The sequence below is a fragment of the Tympanuchus pallidicinctus genome, unplaced genomic scaffold, assembly GCF_026119805.1.
Source record: "Tympanuchus pallidicinctus isolate F22 unplaced genomic scaffold, pur_lepc_1.0 scaffold1, whole genome shotgun sequence".
NCBI classification, from domain to species: domain Eukaryota; kingdom Metazoa; phylum Chordata; class Aves; order Galliformes; family Phasianidae; genus Tympanuchus; species Tympanuchus pallidicinctus.
The window spans coordinates 361,928-377,526 of record NW_026294618.1 but is presented as its reverse complement, the minus strand read 5'-3'; the positions used below and the strand labels follow the sequence as shown (position 1 = coordinate 377,526).

At 46.8% G+C, this 15,599-nt stretch overlaps 1 protein-coding gene across 5 annotated transcripts in view; it reads right to left on the bottom strand.

Annotated features, from left to right (window-relative positions):
* Positions 1–13,910: 13,910 nt before the first annotated feature.
* The window catches only part of EVA1A (eva-1 homolog A, regulator of programmed cell death), a 192,535-nt gene continuing 190,846 nt past the window's right edge, over positions 13,911–15,599 (bottom strand). For all 5 annotated transcript variants that reach the window (XM_052692604.1, XM_052692613.1, XM_052692617.1 and 2 more), the window contains one exon: positions 13,911–15,355. In XM_052692604.1, the coding sequence (XP_052548564.1) occupies positions 14,991–15,355 (365 nt within the window). In that variant the 3' untranslated portion in view covers positions 13,911–14,990. The remainder of the gene's footprint in view (positions 15,356–15,599) is intronic.

The window sequence follows — 15,599 nt, the reverse complement described above, 5'->3', positions numbered from 1 at the left end:
GAGCTCCTCTCCAGCAGGAGCCCCCAGCCTGTACCAATGCGTGCAGTTATTCCTTGCACCAGTTATTCCAGGTGCAAGACTCTACACTTGCTCTTGTTAAACCTCATCAGGCTCCTCTCTGCCCGACTCTCCAGTCTGTCCAGGTCAAAGAATTAGTCCTTGAATTATTTGCAAGCAGCCTGAGCAGTTCTGCTGATGTGTTCTGGCCTGTGGACCTGGCAGAACTCAATGTCTATGCCCATACCAGCAACCTGAACGACACGAGGGCACGGGCCCAAAACATGTCAAGTAATCCTCCATGCTGTGTCATTATTTGCTTCCCCCTCAGCACTGTGCAGACCCAGGCCAACTTTAAATGCATGGGCACGGCTCACAGGTCAGCACAGGGTCTGAGATTACAGAAATTGATATAAACATAAATTGCACAAAGCTCCAAAACCAAAGAAGACTCCACAGCCTTTTTATTTGCTGATACGGATGGAGCTGCTAATAGCAAACCTGGAGTAAAAAATGCTACTTTAGGAGTTCCTTTAGGGAACCGAGATGCTGGGGAAGGCTCAGAGATGTTGCTGGAAAAGCTGCCGAACACTCGTGTGAGGTGCTGCACCTCCCTGTTTACTATAAAGAGAGAATCTGTTGGGAAAGGAAAAATACTCATTTCACACCACAGGTTGCAATGCACACTTATTGTGCTGGGATAAGGAACAAAGGCACTCACCAGTAGTTCTGAAGGAATTAACACTGAGATCCAAGAAGTTCTCTGCCAAAACTGAAATATTTTCTGTCCATTAGATTGAAAGTGCTATAATTCCCAGTGCCAGAGCTCATCAGAAATAGCTGCTTTTCCTCGTAACACTTTTTTTAATGAAACACTGTCTTGTTTAATCTCTACAGGAATGTGCTGGGGCTTTGTTTTGTCTTGTTTGTTTCTTTTCCAAAGGAGAGGAAAGATCTGTTTTTTGGACTAAAAGCACCTGGAAATAACATGTATGATTTAAACTTCCAATACTGATGCTTTGACTCTGCTTTTCTAGAGGCCTGCTGGTGTCCCTGGCATGGTGAGTGCAGCCACGGCCCATTACAAGGCAGTTCTTAAGCCTTTCGCTTCTCCCCAGTGCAGACACACAGTCTGTGCTTTCTCATTCGGACATTGTGTTTTAATTATTTTCTTTTGCTTTATTGCTTTTGTTTTTAGTGTTTTTTTTTTTTACCATTTTTTAATTAAAAAATATATCTTTTTTTTAACAAGCCAAAATCAGAAAAGAAACAAAGCAAAGTCTTGAGAAGAGAGCACAATCTGAACCTCTTCTGCAGGATCCAGCTTCTCATAGCACTTAACAGCAAAGTCAAGCTCCAAAAGCTGTCACAAGATGAGGTATAGAGAAGACCAAATCTAATCAGAAATGTAGCTTCTTTTGCTCCCAATAAATCGTACGACTTATGCAGAAACTCCAGCTACTACACCAGCCACATGATTCAATCCAACAGTTATAAAGCTTTTTCCGCTTAGTTTTTTACTAAACATGAATATAAATGCCACATCTCCCAAAGGCGCAGGATTTACTCCTCGCTGGGGTAACAGCCTACAAAATATCGTGTCAAGGAGATCTACAGCTGTAGCAGGAACGAGGTTCCTGACCGGAACATTGACCTCTGCTGCAGCCTTCAGGATCCACCAGGGCTGTTACTGAACACCCACAGCTGCCCTGAACAAAACCACCGAGACATTGCATTGCCTTCCAGCCGCTGCATCGGGGCAAACCAGACCGTGAATGCTTGGAAGCCCATGTGTCCAACAGAGACATTCCCTACTTATTCTTGGTGCTGCTGTGAAACATGGCAGAACACATTGCTCCAGATGGGAGCAATGAGAACCCAAAGGGCTGAGGTACTGGGTTAAAAGAGTGGGAAAAGGTATGAGCATCCTCTGACAAGTGGTACTAATGTGTGGCTGGCACACATATATACGTGGAGAAGTAACCACAGTTACCACAGCTGGTAACTTCAGGGCCTTGCTGGATGGTTCCCAGTCTGCCCAAACACAGGCAGGTAATGAGCCAGTCTTCAGCTGTGTTTTCACCACGGAGTCCTGCAGCAAGCAGGAGATGAGGAGGCAGTGCTGCAGATGGGTGTTGCATTGGAGGCCTGGTGTTCTACTCAGGACTGTGAATTTACCTACATTATACATTAGCCAGGATTTAGGCACTGCAGTACCCAAAGCATTTCATGGACACTTCTTGATCTTTCACAAGAGGAGAGCTGGAAAAAGAATGAAAACTTTCCAATGCTCTGCTCCAAGCAGAAGCTTAATCGTGACATACTCTGTCTGGTTCTGTAACATTCAGAACAAACCTTGAAATTATTTGCCCTGCACTTACTCAATTTCAAGGTTATTATTCAGAGCAGTTCATTTCTTTCAGCATAAACAAAAGCACTGATGTCTTTCATGGTGTCTATGATTTCCTTCTGCTTTTGTGCTTCTGCCTTTAGTATTTTTCCCCCAAAGTTCAAGATGTTTATAAATTCTTGCTCCACACAAAATGAGCACTAAGTTGTATGCGTGGCTTCTCCTTTCGAAGGCCTGGAACAGAGTTCAGGAGAAAATTCCCAGGAAGCCAGCCTATGCAATGCTAGCCATGCCATGTTTTTCTGTCTATAATTATCACAGGAAAGCTGACATTGCTTAGCTCAAATGGTGTTTTCAGCATAGATCTGGGAAGGATCCAAAGCTTCTTTTTGTTGATTTGTCAGAGTGGATTAATTTTTCAGCAGCCCATTACTGGAATGCAGCCTGCTCAGCTTCAGGCTTCACTGTAAAAAGCCAGCGATACTGAACTGACAACAGTCATAGGCAGACAGAGCCCAGATGTGGTACAGAGCTGCAGGAATGTAGTGATGACATCTGGAGATCAGCTTCCTCCTCCAGAGTAAGACTTGGAGGATGTAGTTCAGCCACTTCCACCACCCAGCAATCCCTTCCCAAACAAATGGATCCACTTAGAATCACAACTGCTGAGTTTTGAATATCATCTATCCTCACCTGGTATCTTTAATGGTACATCCCAAATGAGAACATACAGCATAAATGCAGTTTCAAGCATTGGATGCTAACCTGTGACAAGGTTTTGGTAGCATGAAGCTTCAGGGCTGGGTGCCCTCTGTGAGCAGAGCCCCGCACTGCCCCATCCACGTCAGATCACAGCCAGCTCCAGCTGCTCCTAAGCGACTGCCAGTGGCCAGAGCTGAGCCCTGAGCAATGCTGGGTGCGCTCTGGGAGAGCAGACTGAGGAGAGGGAAAAACTGCTGTGCAACAGCAGCTGGGAGAGAGGATGAGAAATGGGAGAGAAGCAGCCCTGCAACCCTCAAGGTCAGTGCAGAAGGACAAAAGGGGCTCCAGGTGCAGAGCAGAAGTTCCCTGCAGCCCAAGAGCAACCCTTGCTCTCTCACTCCATGTTCTGATCCAGCCAGCTCTGTCCCACAATGCAGAACCATATCACAACATCTAATTGCTGTCTCTACATGACTCTGCAGCTCACGGACAGCTAAGAACTGAACCACAAGGCATGGTAAGCATGTCTCTGAGGCCTGGCGACATGCATTATTGCGTCCTGAAGAAACTGACTGATGTAGCTGCCAAGCCACCCTCCACCATATTTGAAAAATCATAGCTGTCAGGAGAAGTCCCAGAGACTGGAAAAAGGGAAGCATCTCCCCTATCTTTAAGAAAAGGAGAAAGGAAGACCCACGGAGCTACAGGGTTGTGAACCACACGTCTGTGCCTGAGAAGATCATGGAGCAGATATTTCTGTAAGCTGTATTAAGGCACACGCAAGAAGAGGATGTTATCCAGGACATCTAGCATCACTTCACCAAGGGCAAATCGGGCCCGATCAATCTAGTGGCCTCTATGGTAGAGCAATGCCATCAGTAGACAAAGGAAGAGTGATTGATGTCCTATACCTGGGTTTCTGCAATTCTGGATATGGTCCTACTCCTACACTCTTATATATAACTGCAGAGATATGGGTATACAGTGGATAAGGATTTGGTTGGAAGGTTACAGCCAGAGAACTGTGGCCAGTGCCTCCATGTCCAGGTGGAAGCAGTGACAAGTGGTGCCCCACGGGGTCTGTTTTTGGACCAGTATTCTTAAACATCTTTACCAGTGACACAGATGATGGGATCAAGGGCACCCTCAGCAAGTTTGCAGATGACAACAAGCTGAGTGGTGCGGTTGACAGAACAGAAGGAAGGGATGCCATCCAGAGGGACTTCAATGAACTCAAAAAGTGGGCCATGTGAAACTAATGGGGTTCAATAAGGCCAATGCAAGGCAGTGCACAGGGGTTAGGGCAATCCTGGATACAAATGCAAGCTTGGAAAATAATTCAGTGAGAGCAGCCCTGCTGAGAAGGACCTGGGGGTCCCAGTAGATGAAAACCTTAACATGAGCCATCAGTGTTTTCTTGCAGCCCAGAATGCCAACGGTATCCTATAAGGATATGGATCTGTCGTAACAGATCCAGAGGAGGGCTGTGAGAGGTCAGAGGCTGGAGCACCTCTTCCATGAAGAAAGGGTGAGGGAGTTGGGCTTCTTCAGTTTGGAGAAGGCTGTGGGGAGACCTCATTGCAGCCCTCCGCTACCTGAAGAGAGCCTGTAAACAGGAGGGGGAGAGACTTTGTACAGTCTGATAATGATAGAACAACGGGGAATGGCTTAAAACTAGAAGATATTACACATTAGGAAGATAGACATGACTCCCTTCCGCCCAGAGAAGCATGGATGCTCCATCCCTAGAGGGTCTCAAGGCCAGGTTGCATGAGGCCCTAGGCAGCATGATCTGGTGGAGAGCAACCAGCCTGCAGCAGGGGTTTGGATTGAAAGGGCTCTGAGGTCCCTTCCAACCCAAACCATTCTGTGATTCTAGTTGCCTTTCAAACAGTGCTGACGTATCTCCAGCCTCCCAAAGATCGGTGTAGTGGAGACCACCATCCTCTTTCTGTACATTCACACAGTGTTAATGAAGGCCTGGTTTTCTCCCTCTTGTCTGCAAAGCCACAGGTATGTCTAATAGGCCCATAATGTGATTCATGAGACTTACATATAAGTGAGATGTCTGTGAGAAGGCTGGGTCTGCTTCAGACATGAACCTGGGTTTCTATATAGCAGAGCCAAGCTATACTTTTCAGTCCTGCAGATTCATTAATTGCTAGGAAGCCTTAGCTGATTTCACTGATGTATTTGTGGACTACTTTCTCTCCAGTACAACATCAATTAGCATGAAATGTCAACCACTAAAAATAATGTAACAGTATGAAGTGCACCAGTGCATTAGTATGCATGTCAGAAGGGTTACGTGTGAAATTTATGAGCAAACAGCAATTGCAAATCAGTGATCAATGACAAAAGAGCAATTTGGAACACTGCAATGCTAAAAGTGAGCATATAGCTCACAGAGATCAACAGTCAAGCAATTTGGATGTATTTTCTGTAAACACAGAATCATATTCTCAAAATCTGAAGCTTTCTGTGGCCACTTACTGCTCCTCACAAACCTCATCAGTCCTTATGAGAGGAGAGGTGTTGTTCAAGCAGGATGCTGACATACAGTCCTGCCCAATAGTCTCCTAATTGAAAATAACTGGATGTCTTGAGCTTCAGTGCTTGCTTAAATCTGTACCTTTCCAACACTGAATACAAAATTGCTAAGTTCATATAAGAACACACAAACACGTTGGGTCTCTTCTGCCAGAGCCCCAGAGGCTGCTCAAAGCACACACCACCACTAAGTCACTTTGCCTCGGCAGTCATAGGGCAAGAAAGGACGACGTGCCCTTTGAAAGAAAATGAACACAGGGATAGATGGGTCAATAAGGAAATGTTTTATTGCTCCTGCCACGCCATGAATAAACCAAAAGATAACACAGAATCATCGAATGGCCTGGGTTGAAAAGGACAATAATGACCACTAGTTTCAACCCCCCTGCTGTGTGCAGGGTCAGCGACCACCAGGCATATGAGTTTAGACTCAGAAGGTGTATGGGACAGAAGCTGAAGGATGAAAAAGCTTCACAACCAGGACAATCTTGTCTTATGAAGTTTGCAGTCATAAATCCCGTTAAAAAGATGCCTCTCTCCAAAGAGAACTTGTTCTTCAGATTAATGACTTTAAAGGAATGTTTAGTGCCCTGAGTTGAGCTCATCAGTGCAAGTCTCTTCCCATGCTGTCAGTTCATCAATATTTCATGCATACAAATGGATGCCCCATTAGCATTTTAAGCTGTTTTGCCCTGAGTAGTTTTACTTCACACAGAAGTGCACCTTCACTTCTGTCTTCCCCAACAGATTCAGATCTCTGCACAGAAACAAAAATATCACTCTTCCACCCCACCAAGACCTTCAGGAAGCAGCTCACACTTACTGTTAAGGTACTTCAGTTTTCCCTTGAAATTGCTCCACATTTCTTCCTACCTGAGTTTATACAATCCTTTCCCACACAAGTAAAACTTGCAGGAACACCTTTTTCATCTATTGGTGTCAGAGGGGCTTAACTTCAGGAGCTTTATCTGTGAAGCTGCATTCTCAGCAGTCAAGAACCAGTGCAGATTTCATGCTCTTCATAAATATTTTTAGGCTTTTCTTGTCTGCCGGCTTTGGTTTTCCCCCAGCTCCTACGCGTGCTTTCTCACACACATGCTGAATGTAATTTCTGCAAAGCAACCTGACCTTCCACAAGCCTGCAAAGGTGCTGAGAAGCCACTGCAGACCATGCTGGAGTTTCACAAGGATTTGGCACACAAAGCCAAAGGAGGGAGCAGTAGCTGCAAGGAAATACCACAACCCTTTCTGCTTATAAAACTGGAGCACATAACCATGTTATTAATGATGACATTGTTCTCAGAAGAGCCCAGTGGTGGCTGCTTTCAGTCTGGTTTTCCTTAGGGTTTGTGTGCCAGAACCCCTCCGGGGGTTTTGCAGAGGCTGGAAGTGGAGTGCAGCCTGCAGGGGAGCCTCAGTGTCATGGGGTTTGTGGGTGGTAAGAGCCATTCTGACCATCTCACATTACTTCTGTATCACATATGTTGACGCTTTCCCTGAATTTCCATCTAACTTGGAATCTAGAATTTCATTTAGAAGTCATTTTCCCCATCACAAGCAATCCACCACCTGCTAAGGTTTTCCAATCCCAAATTATTGTCCCTATTAAAAGAGTTCACTCTATGTCTACTCTGAGCTTCAGCCCCATTGGCTCTTGTTAGTAGAAGTGGCTGAGAAGTTTTCACCAAAATATTTGTTTATAAAAAAAGCAGACAGCAGAAAAGAGTTATTTGTCATAAGATTTCTTAACTCATCCCTCTTGGGCAATTTTTAGTTGAAACTTTCCAGGTCAGAAGACAGAAGATATGATTTGTCCTCCTGCTTTATATAAAACAGAAATAGTCCAAAGAAAAATGACACAGCTAGAAATTATTTGCTCCTTCCTTCTTTCCCTAGAAGTCTGTGTGGGTGCCTGAGACATAAACATTGACTGCTGTCACTGCTGCTTCTGCTTTTGAATGGCACTTTACCATGAGGATGTAAACAGAAATAATTTACATTCAAATGGCAATTTTTCATCCTGAAAACTGAGTGTAGTTTATAGGCAGTGCATATGCAATGGAAAGCACAGCAATGAGAGTGCAGTAGCAAAGTCCCAGGCTGCAGCAAGCGAGGATATGCTTACATGCAGCAGCTGCGGACACAGAAACAAAAGGAAGAAGCTGCTCACCCTTGAAAGGCCTCCGGGACATAGAAAACTCCAGCAAGGTCCCCTCATTTCCACTGCCAGGCCTTAAATGGGGGCTGGGAAGTGGCACCACCATCTTCCCACCAGGTGCTCCATCACTGCTTCAACCCAAGACAGCATTTCTGCTACAGCAGAAAATGCAACCTTTGGAGGTTCTGCTCTGTGAGCAGCAAAGCACACGAGTTCCTTGGACTTCAAGCAGTACCTTTAGTGGATGGTTTTTTTGTTTTTTTGTTGATCAGTTCTCAGAGGCTGATTTGGCCATTCCCAAATCCCAAATTGTGCACTGAGTTTAGATGCAAAGTCCCCCATTCTGACTCACTGTGGTTTACCTGTGCCCTCTTGAACATTTTCTCTTAAATTGTCCTTTTAGAAGATGCTGTAAATGCACAAACTCCTTGCTAGTACCAAATTGCACTGAGCATTCAGATACCAGAAAAGCTTTTGGGATGGAACAGCAGCATGCACAGCCACTGCTGGGCTGGGTGCTTTGGAGCAGCATAGTGTGATTTCCAGAAATGAAAGCAATTCATACAAAGTACAGCTTAGAAGAAGTTTGGGATGCCTCTGAGTGCTGTAAGTGGGTGGTCTGAAGGCAGAATCACAGGAGATGGAGGAAGGAGAATCACCTCTGTTATTTCTAAACAACTCATTCATTTAAATAAATGTCCCGCATCAAAAGCGGAATGAGGGGGAGGGTTTGAAGATCTCTGCAAAAAGGAGATGTACAAATCACTGCCTTGTTAAGAGCCAGAGGATGTTTTTCCAGCATGGCACCGCACCCACAGAGCAGCGCTGCACAGATCTTACATTTTACACACCATACGGAGTAACACCAGGCTCCAAACATAACCAGAAAATTAACAAAGCTGAGTCACTGCGTCATTCAGATATCCTCTGTAAGATGCTTTTTTTAATACCAGTTGATATCACATCATTTCTGCACACAGTCATAACAGAAAGGGAAAGGTGTTTTCTGACGGCTCAGACACACAAACTGACTTTGCTCCTCTCTGCTATCACTGTTTGTGTTCAGAAAGTGTGTGCTCCAAAAACAAAAGCTTATTACAAAGGGGAAAAGCTTGTAGCTCTCAGGAGGTGCCAAAGAGGCAATGATTGCACTTGGCAAGGGATGGAAGGCCTTGGCAGAAATAGTTCTCCCTTAGAACGGAGTGTGCTCTGAGCTCAGCCACAGCCTGAGGTTTGGTTTGCTGTGCAGCCACTCAGCTTTGCTCAGAACAATGTACATCAACAGGAAAAAATATACAGAACTGGGTCTTGATTCCTCCTTTCCACTCCACGGCTATTTGTTGTTCAGTAGGAAAATGGGAGAAGTAGTGAAACCCAAAATCCTCTCCAGTGTCATGAACAATGTGACTTTTCCTCAGCAAAAAAGAAAGGGTAGCACAGATCCCCACCTCAAGCACTGTGTCCAGTTTGGGACCTTCACTACAAGGAAGACATAGAGGCCCTGGAGCGTGTCCAGAGAAGGGCAAGGAAACTGATGAGGGGTCTGGAGCACAAGTCCTCTAAGGAGCAGCTGATGCAGCTGAGATCATTTAGTGTGGAGAAGGGGAGGCTCAGGGGTGACCTTAGTGCTCTCTACAACGACATGGAGGGAGGTTGTAGTGAGGTGGGGTCGGCCTCTTCTCCCATGTAACAGCGACAGAACGAGAGGGAATGGCCTCAGGGAAATGGCTGAATGGGAAATATTGGTGGAAGGTGCACAGTTGGACTGGATGGTCTTGGAGGTCTTTTCCAACCTTGGTGATTCTGTGATTCTATATACATGGGCAACTTCCAACCAGTATATCCCCACAGCTCAAACCAGTTTCTCCAGCACTAATAAGCCAGATTGCCCCTTGGAGGCTTATCCAAGAAGAGCGTAGTTACAAATCTTGTCACATTTGACTGTTGTATTAATAGTGATGGAGATCTGGCCATGTCCACAGCCATGCTCTTCTACTGTCACAGCCTCTCGCCATCAGCGTGTGGCTGTGCTCTCCAGGTTCTTGAGGAAGCTACAGCATCGAATTGGTGAAGATAAACCTGGCAAGCTCATGTCCCCCATACCTATCTGACAAGGACTCTGCTTGGAGTTCCAGTGTGAAGCACATTAGTCCAGGATTCTCTCCATCTGGGGCCATTTCTGAGAAGCCCACTCGTGTGCAGAGGGAAAAGAGAACCATTGATGACATCCATCAGATGTCCCTGCGGTGGTGCTGGCCACATTTCCAAGCACTGCATCATGGAGTCTCTCGTGCATTTCCCCTCAGCCATCAGAGACTTCTATAGGGAAACTTTGGGCCAGTTGCAAAATTCTACATTGAGAAGGATAAAACCGTGTCTGCTTTCCTTTCTGTCCTTCGGTTTTCTTCTGAAAAGGACCACAAGGGAGCCAGTAGGCATCTGTAGCAGGCACACAAATCTCAGAGCAGCATTCAGGTGGTCCTGTTTCTTCCAACACATAACTCACTGCAACGCTGTACCCGTGGACCCGTGCTCTTTATGCAACAATCCAAATGGTGGCAATGGCACTGCTGTGCTGCCACACGTCCAGGCAGTAATGGGCAATGCAAAATCCAAAAAGCAATTGACTTGCTTAAATTCTGCTAAGGCACCATGTCGATCCAGAGCAAGCTGTACTGATATTAATGAGTGGACAAGGAAAGGCCATATTTTGACAAGTCGGCCACCTTCCCTAGGTAACAGCCACAGGACAAAAGATAATGGCTTTAGGTTGTGCCAGAGGAGGTTCAGGTTGGATATTAGGAAAAACAACATCTCAGAAAGAGTGGTAAGGTGTTGGAACAGGCTGCCCGGGGATGTGGTGGAGTTAGCATCCTGGAGCTTAACAAGAGGAGGGCAGATGTGGCACTGAGTGACATGGTTTAGTGGTACGGTAGTAATAGGATGATGGTTGGACTAGATAATCTTAAAGGTCTTTTCCAACCTTAATGAGTGTGATTCTGCAACACCAGAATCTCAGATCACCTTATTAAAACTTCACTGCGATTGAGACCTCAATAATGACTACGAGCAGAGGGATTTCTGGGCCAGCCTAAGATGATTCATTGCATGTGATGCCTCGAGAAGCTTGGGAGAGTTCATGCAGCATGAGGGGAAATTCGTATTCCCCACTGCACCACGAGTGTATGCTGCACATCCCGGCAGCACAGCAGCTGAGACAATCTTTATTTGTGCAGCCCCTGGGATGCTGGCAACAGCAGCAGGCAAGGAGTTCAGTGGTGGCACCAAGCAATCTGGAAGGGAACACATGCCTTATTAACTGGCTGGAATGCCTGGAGGATGTGAGCAGCACCGTGGACATGGGAAAGGCAATGAACACCATATCAGTGAGATTGCCAGGGAAAAGTGAGCACAGGTCTGCAGGAGAGGTCAATGGAGCAAATGATAGCAAGAGCTGAAAATGGCCCTGAGAAGCCAAATGGCAATGCAGAGAGAGCAGCAGAGCAGTGGTGATCCAGCTGGGACAACTTACCTTTTAAGACTCTTGTGGGATGAAGAATACGGGTTTGATCCCATTCTGCAGTGAATCCAGCTCCGCTGTGCTCCAGCTGCGTGGTGTTACTCCGCAGGTTTATAGAGTTAAACGCAAGCCACCAACTCCTGCCCTGTTCAGCTTGATTGTGTTGGTTTTTTTTTCCCCAGAACTATTCAATAGTTTTGGACCAAATCCAAGAATAGTTACAGAATGACTTAAAGTATTTAATTTAAGGCAGCTCAAAGGATTGTGTTTTTCTGTTTCTTCAATCAAAGCCTTATTAGAAATGCATGGCCCTGAGACCAAAGGAGCTGTAAGTGCACAGCAGGATGCATGCACTGTGAAGATGGTGAGCTGTGCTACACGCTGATACCCACGGAAGACTGAGCTGAAAGCGGTGTGCACAGCCTGCTGCTTTGCCTCGCAAGCTTCAGCTGGAAGATTTACGGCAGTGCTCACAGTGCCCGGGGTACATCCTTCATCAGCTGCATCATGCGCTTACTCGTGATTTGCAGCTGAATCCCTTGGTTGTACCTGAAGTACACTCAGGCTTACTGCACTTGCTTTTTCCTCTGGACAAAAGAATTTATTTGGAAAAGTTGCATACATAAATCTATTCATTTATATCATTTTTAAAACCAGTTTTGCAATCTCTCTCTCAGGACACAGCACTCCAAATCCAAACCTCTACCATTCCTCAATCATCAAAGTTGAAGGAATGCATTTGTTACAGCGGAAAAGACACAGCCAACAAAACTGATCTCCCTGGCCTCATCCTGTCACTTTGCTCTTCTCAGCACAACACAACACATTGGAAATTCCAGCTAAATCACAGCACCTGGTGACTCACCCAGGGTTCAGGACTTGCCTCCTGCTTTATTTCTAAATATCATCTGCTGATATTACATCCCATGTCAATACCGAATCATTCCATATGAAACTGCACAGGCTCAGGAACAGGAATCACTCTGCAGAAGCCAGCCCTGCTCTCCAATCCTTCGTAATCCTGTGGACAGGTCCACCCACCTCCATCTCCCCACGAGGCTGTGGAAAAGCTCTGGGAGTTCAGAGCTTTTGGTCACTGACACTGTTGTGCAAACTTAAGATACAAGTATGAGGAGCACATCCCAAAGCCGTGTGGGCTAAAGCAGTCTTACGCAGACCTGGAAAACATCAAGTCTTATTACTCATCCAATCACAGAATTACAGAATCACAGAGTCACCAAGGCTGCAAAAGACTCACAGGATCACCCAGTCCAACCATCCACCCACCACCAATAGATCTCACTAATCCTTTTCCCTCAACACAAAAACACAAAATCCAACCGTTCCTTGATCACCTCCAGGGTCGGTGACTCCACACCTCCCTGTGCAGCCCATTGCACTGCCTGACCACTCTTTCAGATAAGCAGTATTTCCTAACATCCAGCCTAAACCTCCCCTGGCGCAGCTTGAAGCCATTCCCTCAAGTTCTATCACTGTTACATGAGAGAAGAGGCCGACCCCAGCTCACCACAGCCTCCCTTCAGGTTGTTATGGACAGCAATGAGGTCTCCCCTGAGCCTCCTCTTCTCCACACCAACAATCCAGCTCCCTCAGCTGCTCCTCATAAGGCCCCATTGTGCTCCACACCCCTCACCAGCTTTGTTGCCCTCCTTTGAACACAATCGAGGGCCTCCATGTCTTTCTTGCAGTGAGGGTCCAAAACTGGACACAGCACTCGAGGGTGCAGCCTCACCAGAGTTGAGTACATAGGGACAATCACTGCCCTGTTCCTTCCTGCTGCCAGCACTGTTTCTGATGCAGGCCAGGCTGCCATTGGCCTTCTTGGCCACCTGGACACACTGTGGCTCCTGTTCAGCCGAGCATCAATCAATACCCCCAGGTCCATTTCCTCTATGCAGTCCTCCAGCCACTCTGCCCCAAGCCTGCAGCGTCGCCTGGGGTTGTTGTGGCCGAAGTGCAGGACCCGGCATTTGGCCTTGTTGAAACTCATCCTATTGGCTTCAGCCCAGCTCTCCAGCCTGTCCAGATCCCTCTGCAGGGCCTCGCTACCCCCAGGCAGATCCACACTTCCAGCCAACTTGGTGCCACCCACAAACTTGCTGAGGATGCACTCGATGCCCTCATCCAGGTCACCAGTAAGGATATTGCAGAGGACAGGCCCGGCACCGAGCCCTGGGGCACATCGCTCACAACCGGTCACCAGCTGGATTCAGCTCCATTCACCATCACTCTCTGGGCCCGGTGGAATGTGTCAGCAACCCACTGAAAATTCCACAGGACAACTGAAAGAGCACTTCCACCTTTTTTTTTCTTCTCATCTATTATTTTGTTTCATTAACATTTGCTTCTGGCTCAGGTATGATTTGGGAATGGTGTACAGGCTGAAAGCATCATGAAATCACTGGTACTCTTTCCCTTAGTGCAGGTAGGCTTTGGGATGGCTGTTGGGAGGCAATGCATCGCTCAGCTGCTCCTGTCTGTGTGCACTGCAGAAGCAGGCTGATGGGCTGAGGCCAAATAAAAGTGCCTCCAGGTTCCAGGTGTGTTACTCTTCCAAACCATTTTCCTTGAGCAACAAAAGCATCAAAAGTGAGGATGCAAATTCAAATGTATTGAAGCAAACTAGAATTTATTTAGCATTTATTACCCATTCTGTTGTTATATGTGGCTTCTTTTGTTTCAATTTTCTTCTAGTAAACATAGACCTTTTCCTTTTTCATTTTTATTAATAAAATATATAAAACATTGTGCATTGCTATCCATAGGAAAACCTCAGTTTAACAACAAAAAAAGAGTAAGGCACACTCCTGTGCAGCATCTTCATATATATATATATATATATATTTAAAACAAAACAAAAAGAAAAGCCTTTTCAACCTCTTTGAGGTTGTTAACATCTCACCAATCACTGACACATCTCCTATATTACCATAATTTCACTGTTGGAGGTGAGTTGGGTTGTATTTGACAGGGACCAGCAGGGAGAACAGACTCCAAAAAAAAAAAAAAAAAAAAGGATTTTATCCCTGAGGTGTTGGTTAAAAAAACAATGTTCCCATTGAAAAGGAGTATGAAAGAAAGACAGCCATAAATAACTGAATACACTATGGCAAACATCCAAGCACCAAGATGATTTCATGATGGAAGAACTCTCCCCTCACCCCCCAGTTCTTCACAACTCGTATTTGCCATTGGTTTTTAATGGGGTTTATCTCATGGCTTCTGAAGTCACAAGGCAGTCAATCAGGATGTCCCTCCCTGCCCTCCCCTGTCATCTTTCCAGAGCTGTAGCTTTGTTCACAGTTCTCCCAGAGTCCACAGGAAAGCGAAGCCCAACATTCCGAAATGAAAACCCAAAGCTGGATGCCTTTGCTCCCCACACAAGTGGCAACACTCGTACTACGGCGTGCCAAGCTCCGTGCTCCACACAGGGGACTCAAACTGTCAGCTCCGTGCCAGCCACTCAGAAATGAAGATGGTCGCCACCTCTGATGTGACCAGAAGGTGTCCGTGAAGGGGGTGACAGTCATACGTCAGGGAAAGGGAGACAGCGAAAGCTTTACTGCTGTCCATCGCACAGCACTCCCGGAAGGAAAAGAGGAAGCCGCCCCACGGCATTCCTCAGCGCCTCCCTCCTGCCCGGCAAGGCTGGAGGAGCCCCGCGGCGCAGCGGGACGCCGGGCGCCCGGCTCTCAGTAGTAGCGGTTGAGGCTCCTGGTGCCGGGGATGTCGGGCTGGCCGTTCATCCAGATCTCGCGGATGATGCGCTCCCGCTCCTCCAGCCGCTGCGCTCTCTCCAGCTCCTCTGCCGAAGTGAAGACGTTCATGTTCAAAGTCCTCTCGAACCTGCGGTGCCTGCGGGCCGACGCGTCCGACGTGCTGTCCGAGTCCCCGTCGCTGTCGCTGCTGTCGCTGTCGCTCTCCCGGGGAGGTTTTTTGGTGGAGGAACGCTTGCAGTCTGTGCGGCAGGACACCCTCAGCACCAGGGCCAGTAGGGTCAGGACGAGTCCAATGCACACCCCGGAGACAAAATACAGAGCGGCGCGCTCGGGGTTTTCTGAAAGGGGAAAGGAAAGAGTGCTTGAGAACCACTCCTGAACAAACAAAACGCACGACTTGTTCCTCTGTGCAAACACCAGCAATGGTCTCCAGAGGGGCAGGGTTTCTAATGGTTCTGTTTGCTTCCAAGCCCTCCTTCACCTCCTTTCCCCGGGGAAGCCAGGGAGGGGATTTTACGTGGTAGATCTGCTGCCAAGGCAGTGACCCACATGCAGAATGCAGGTTAGCTGCAGTTGTGTCTT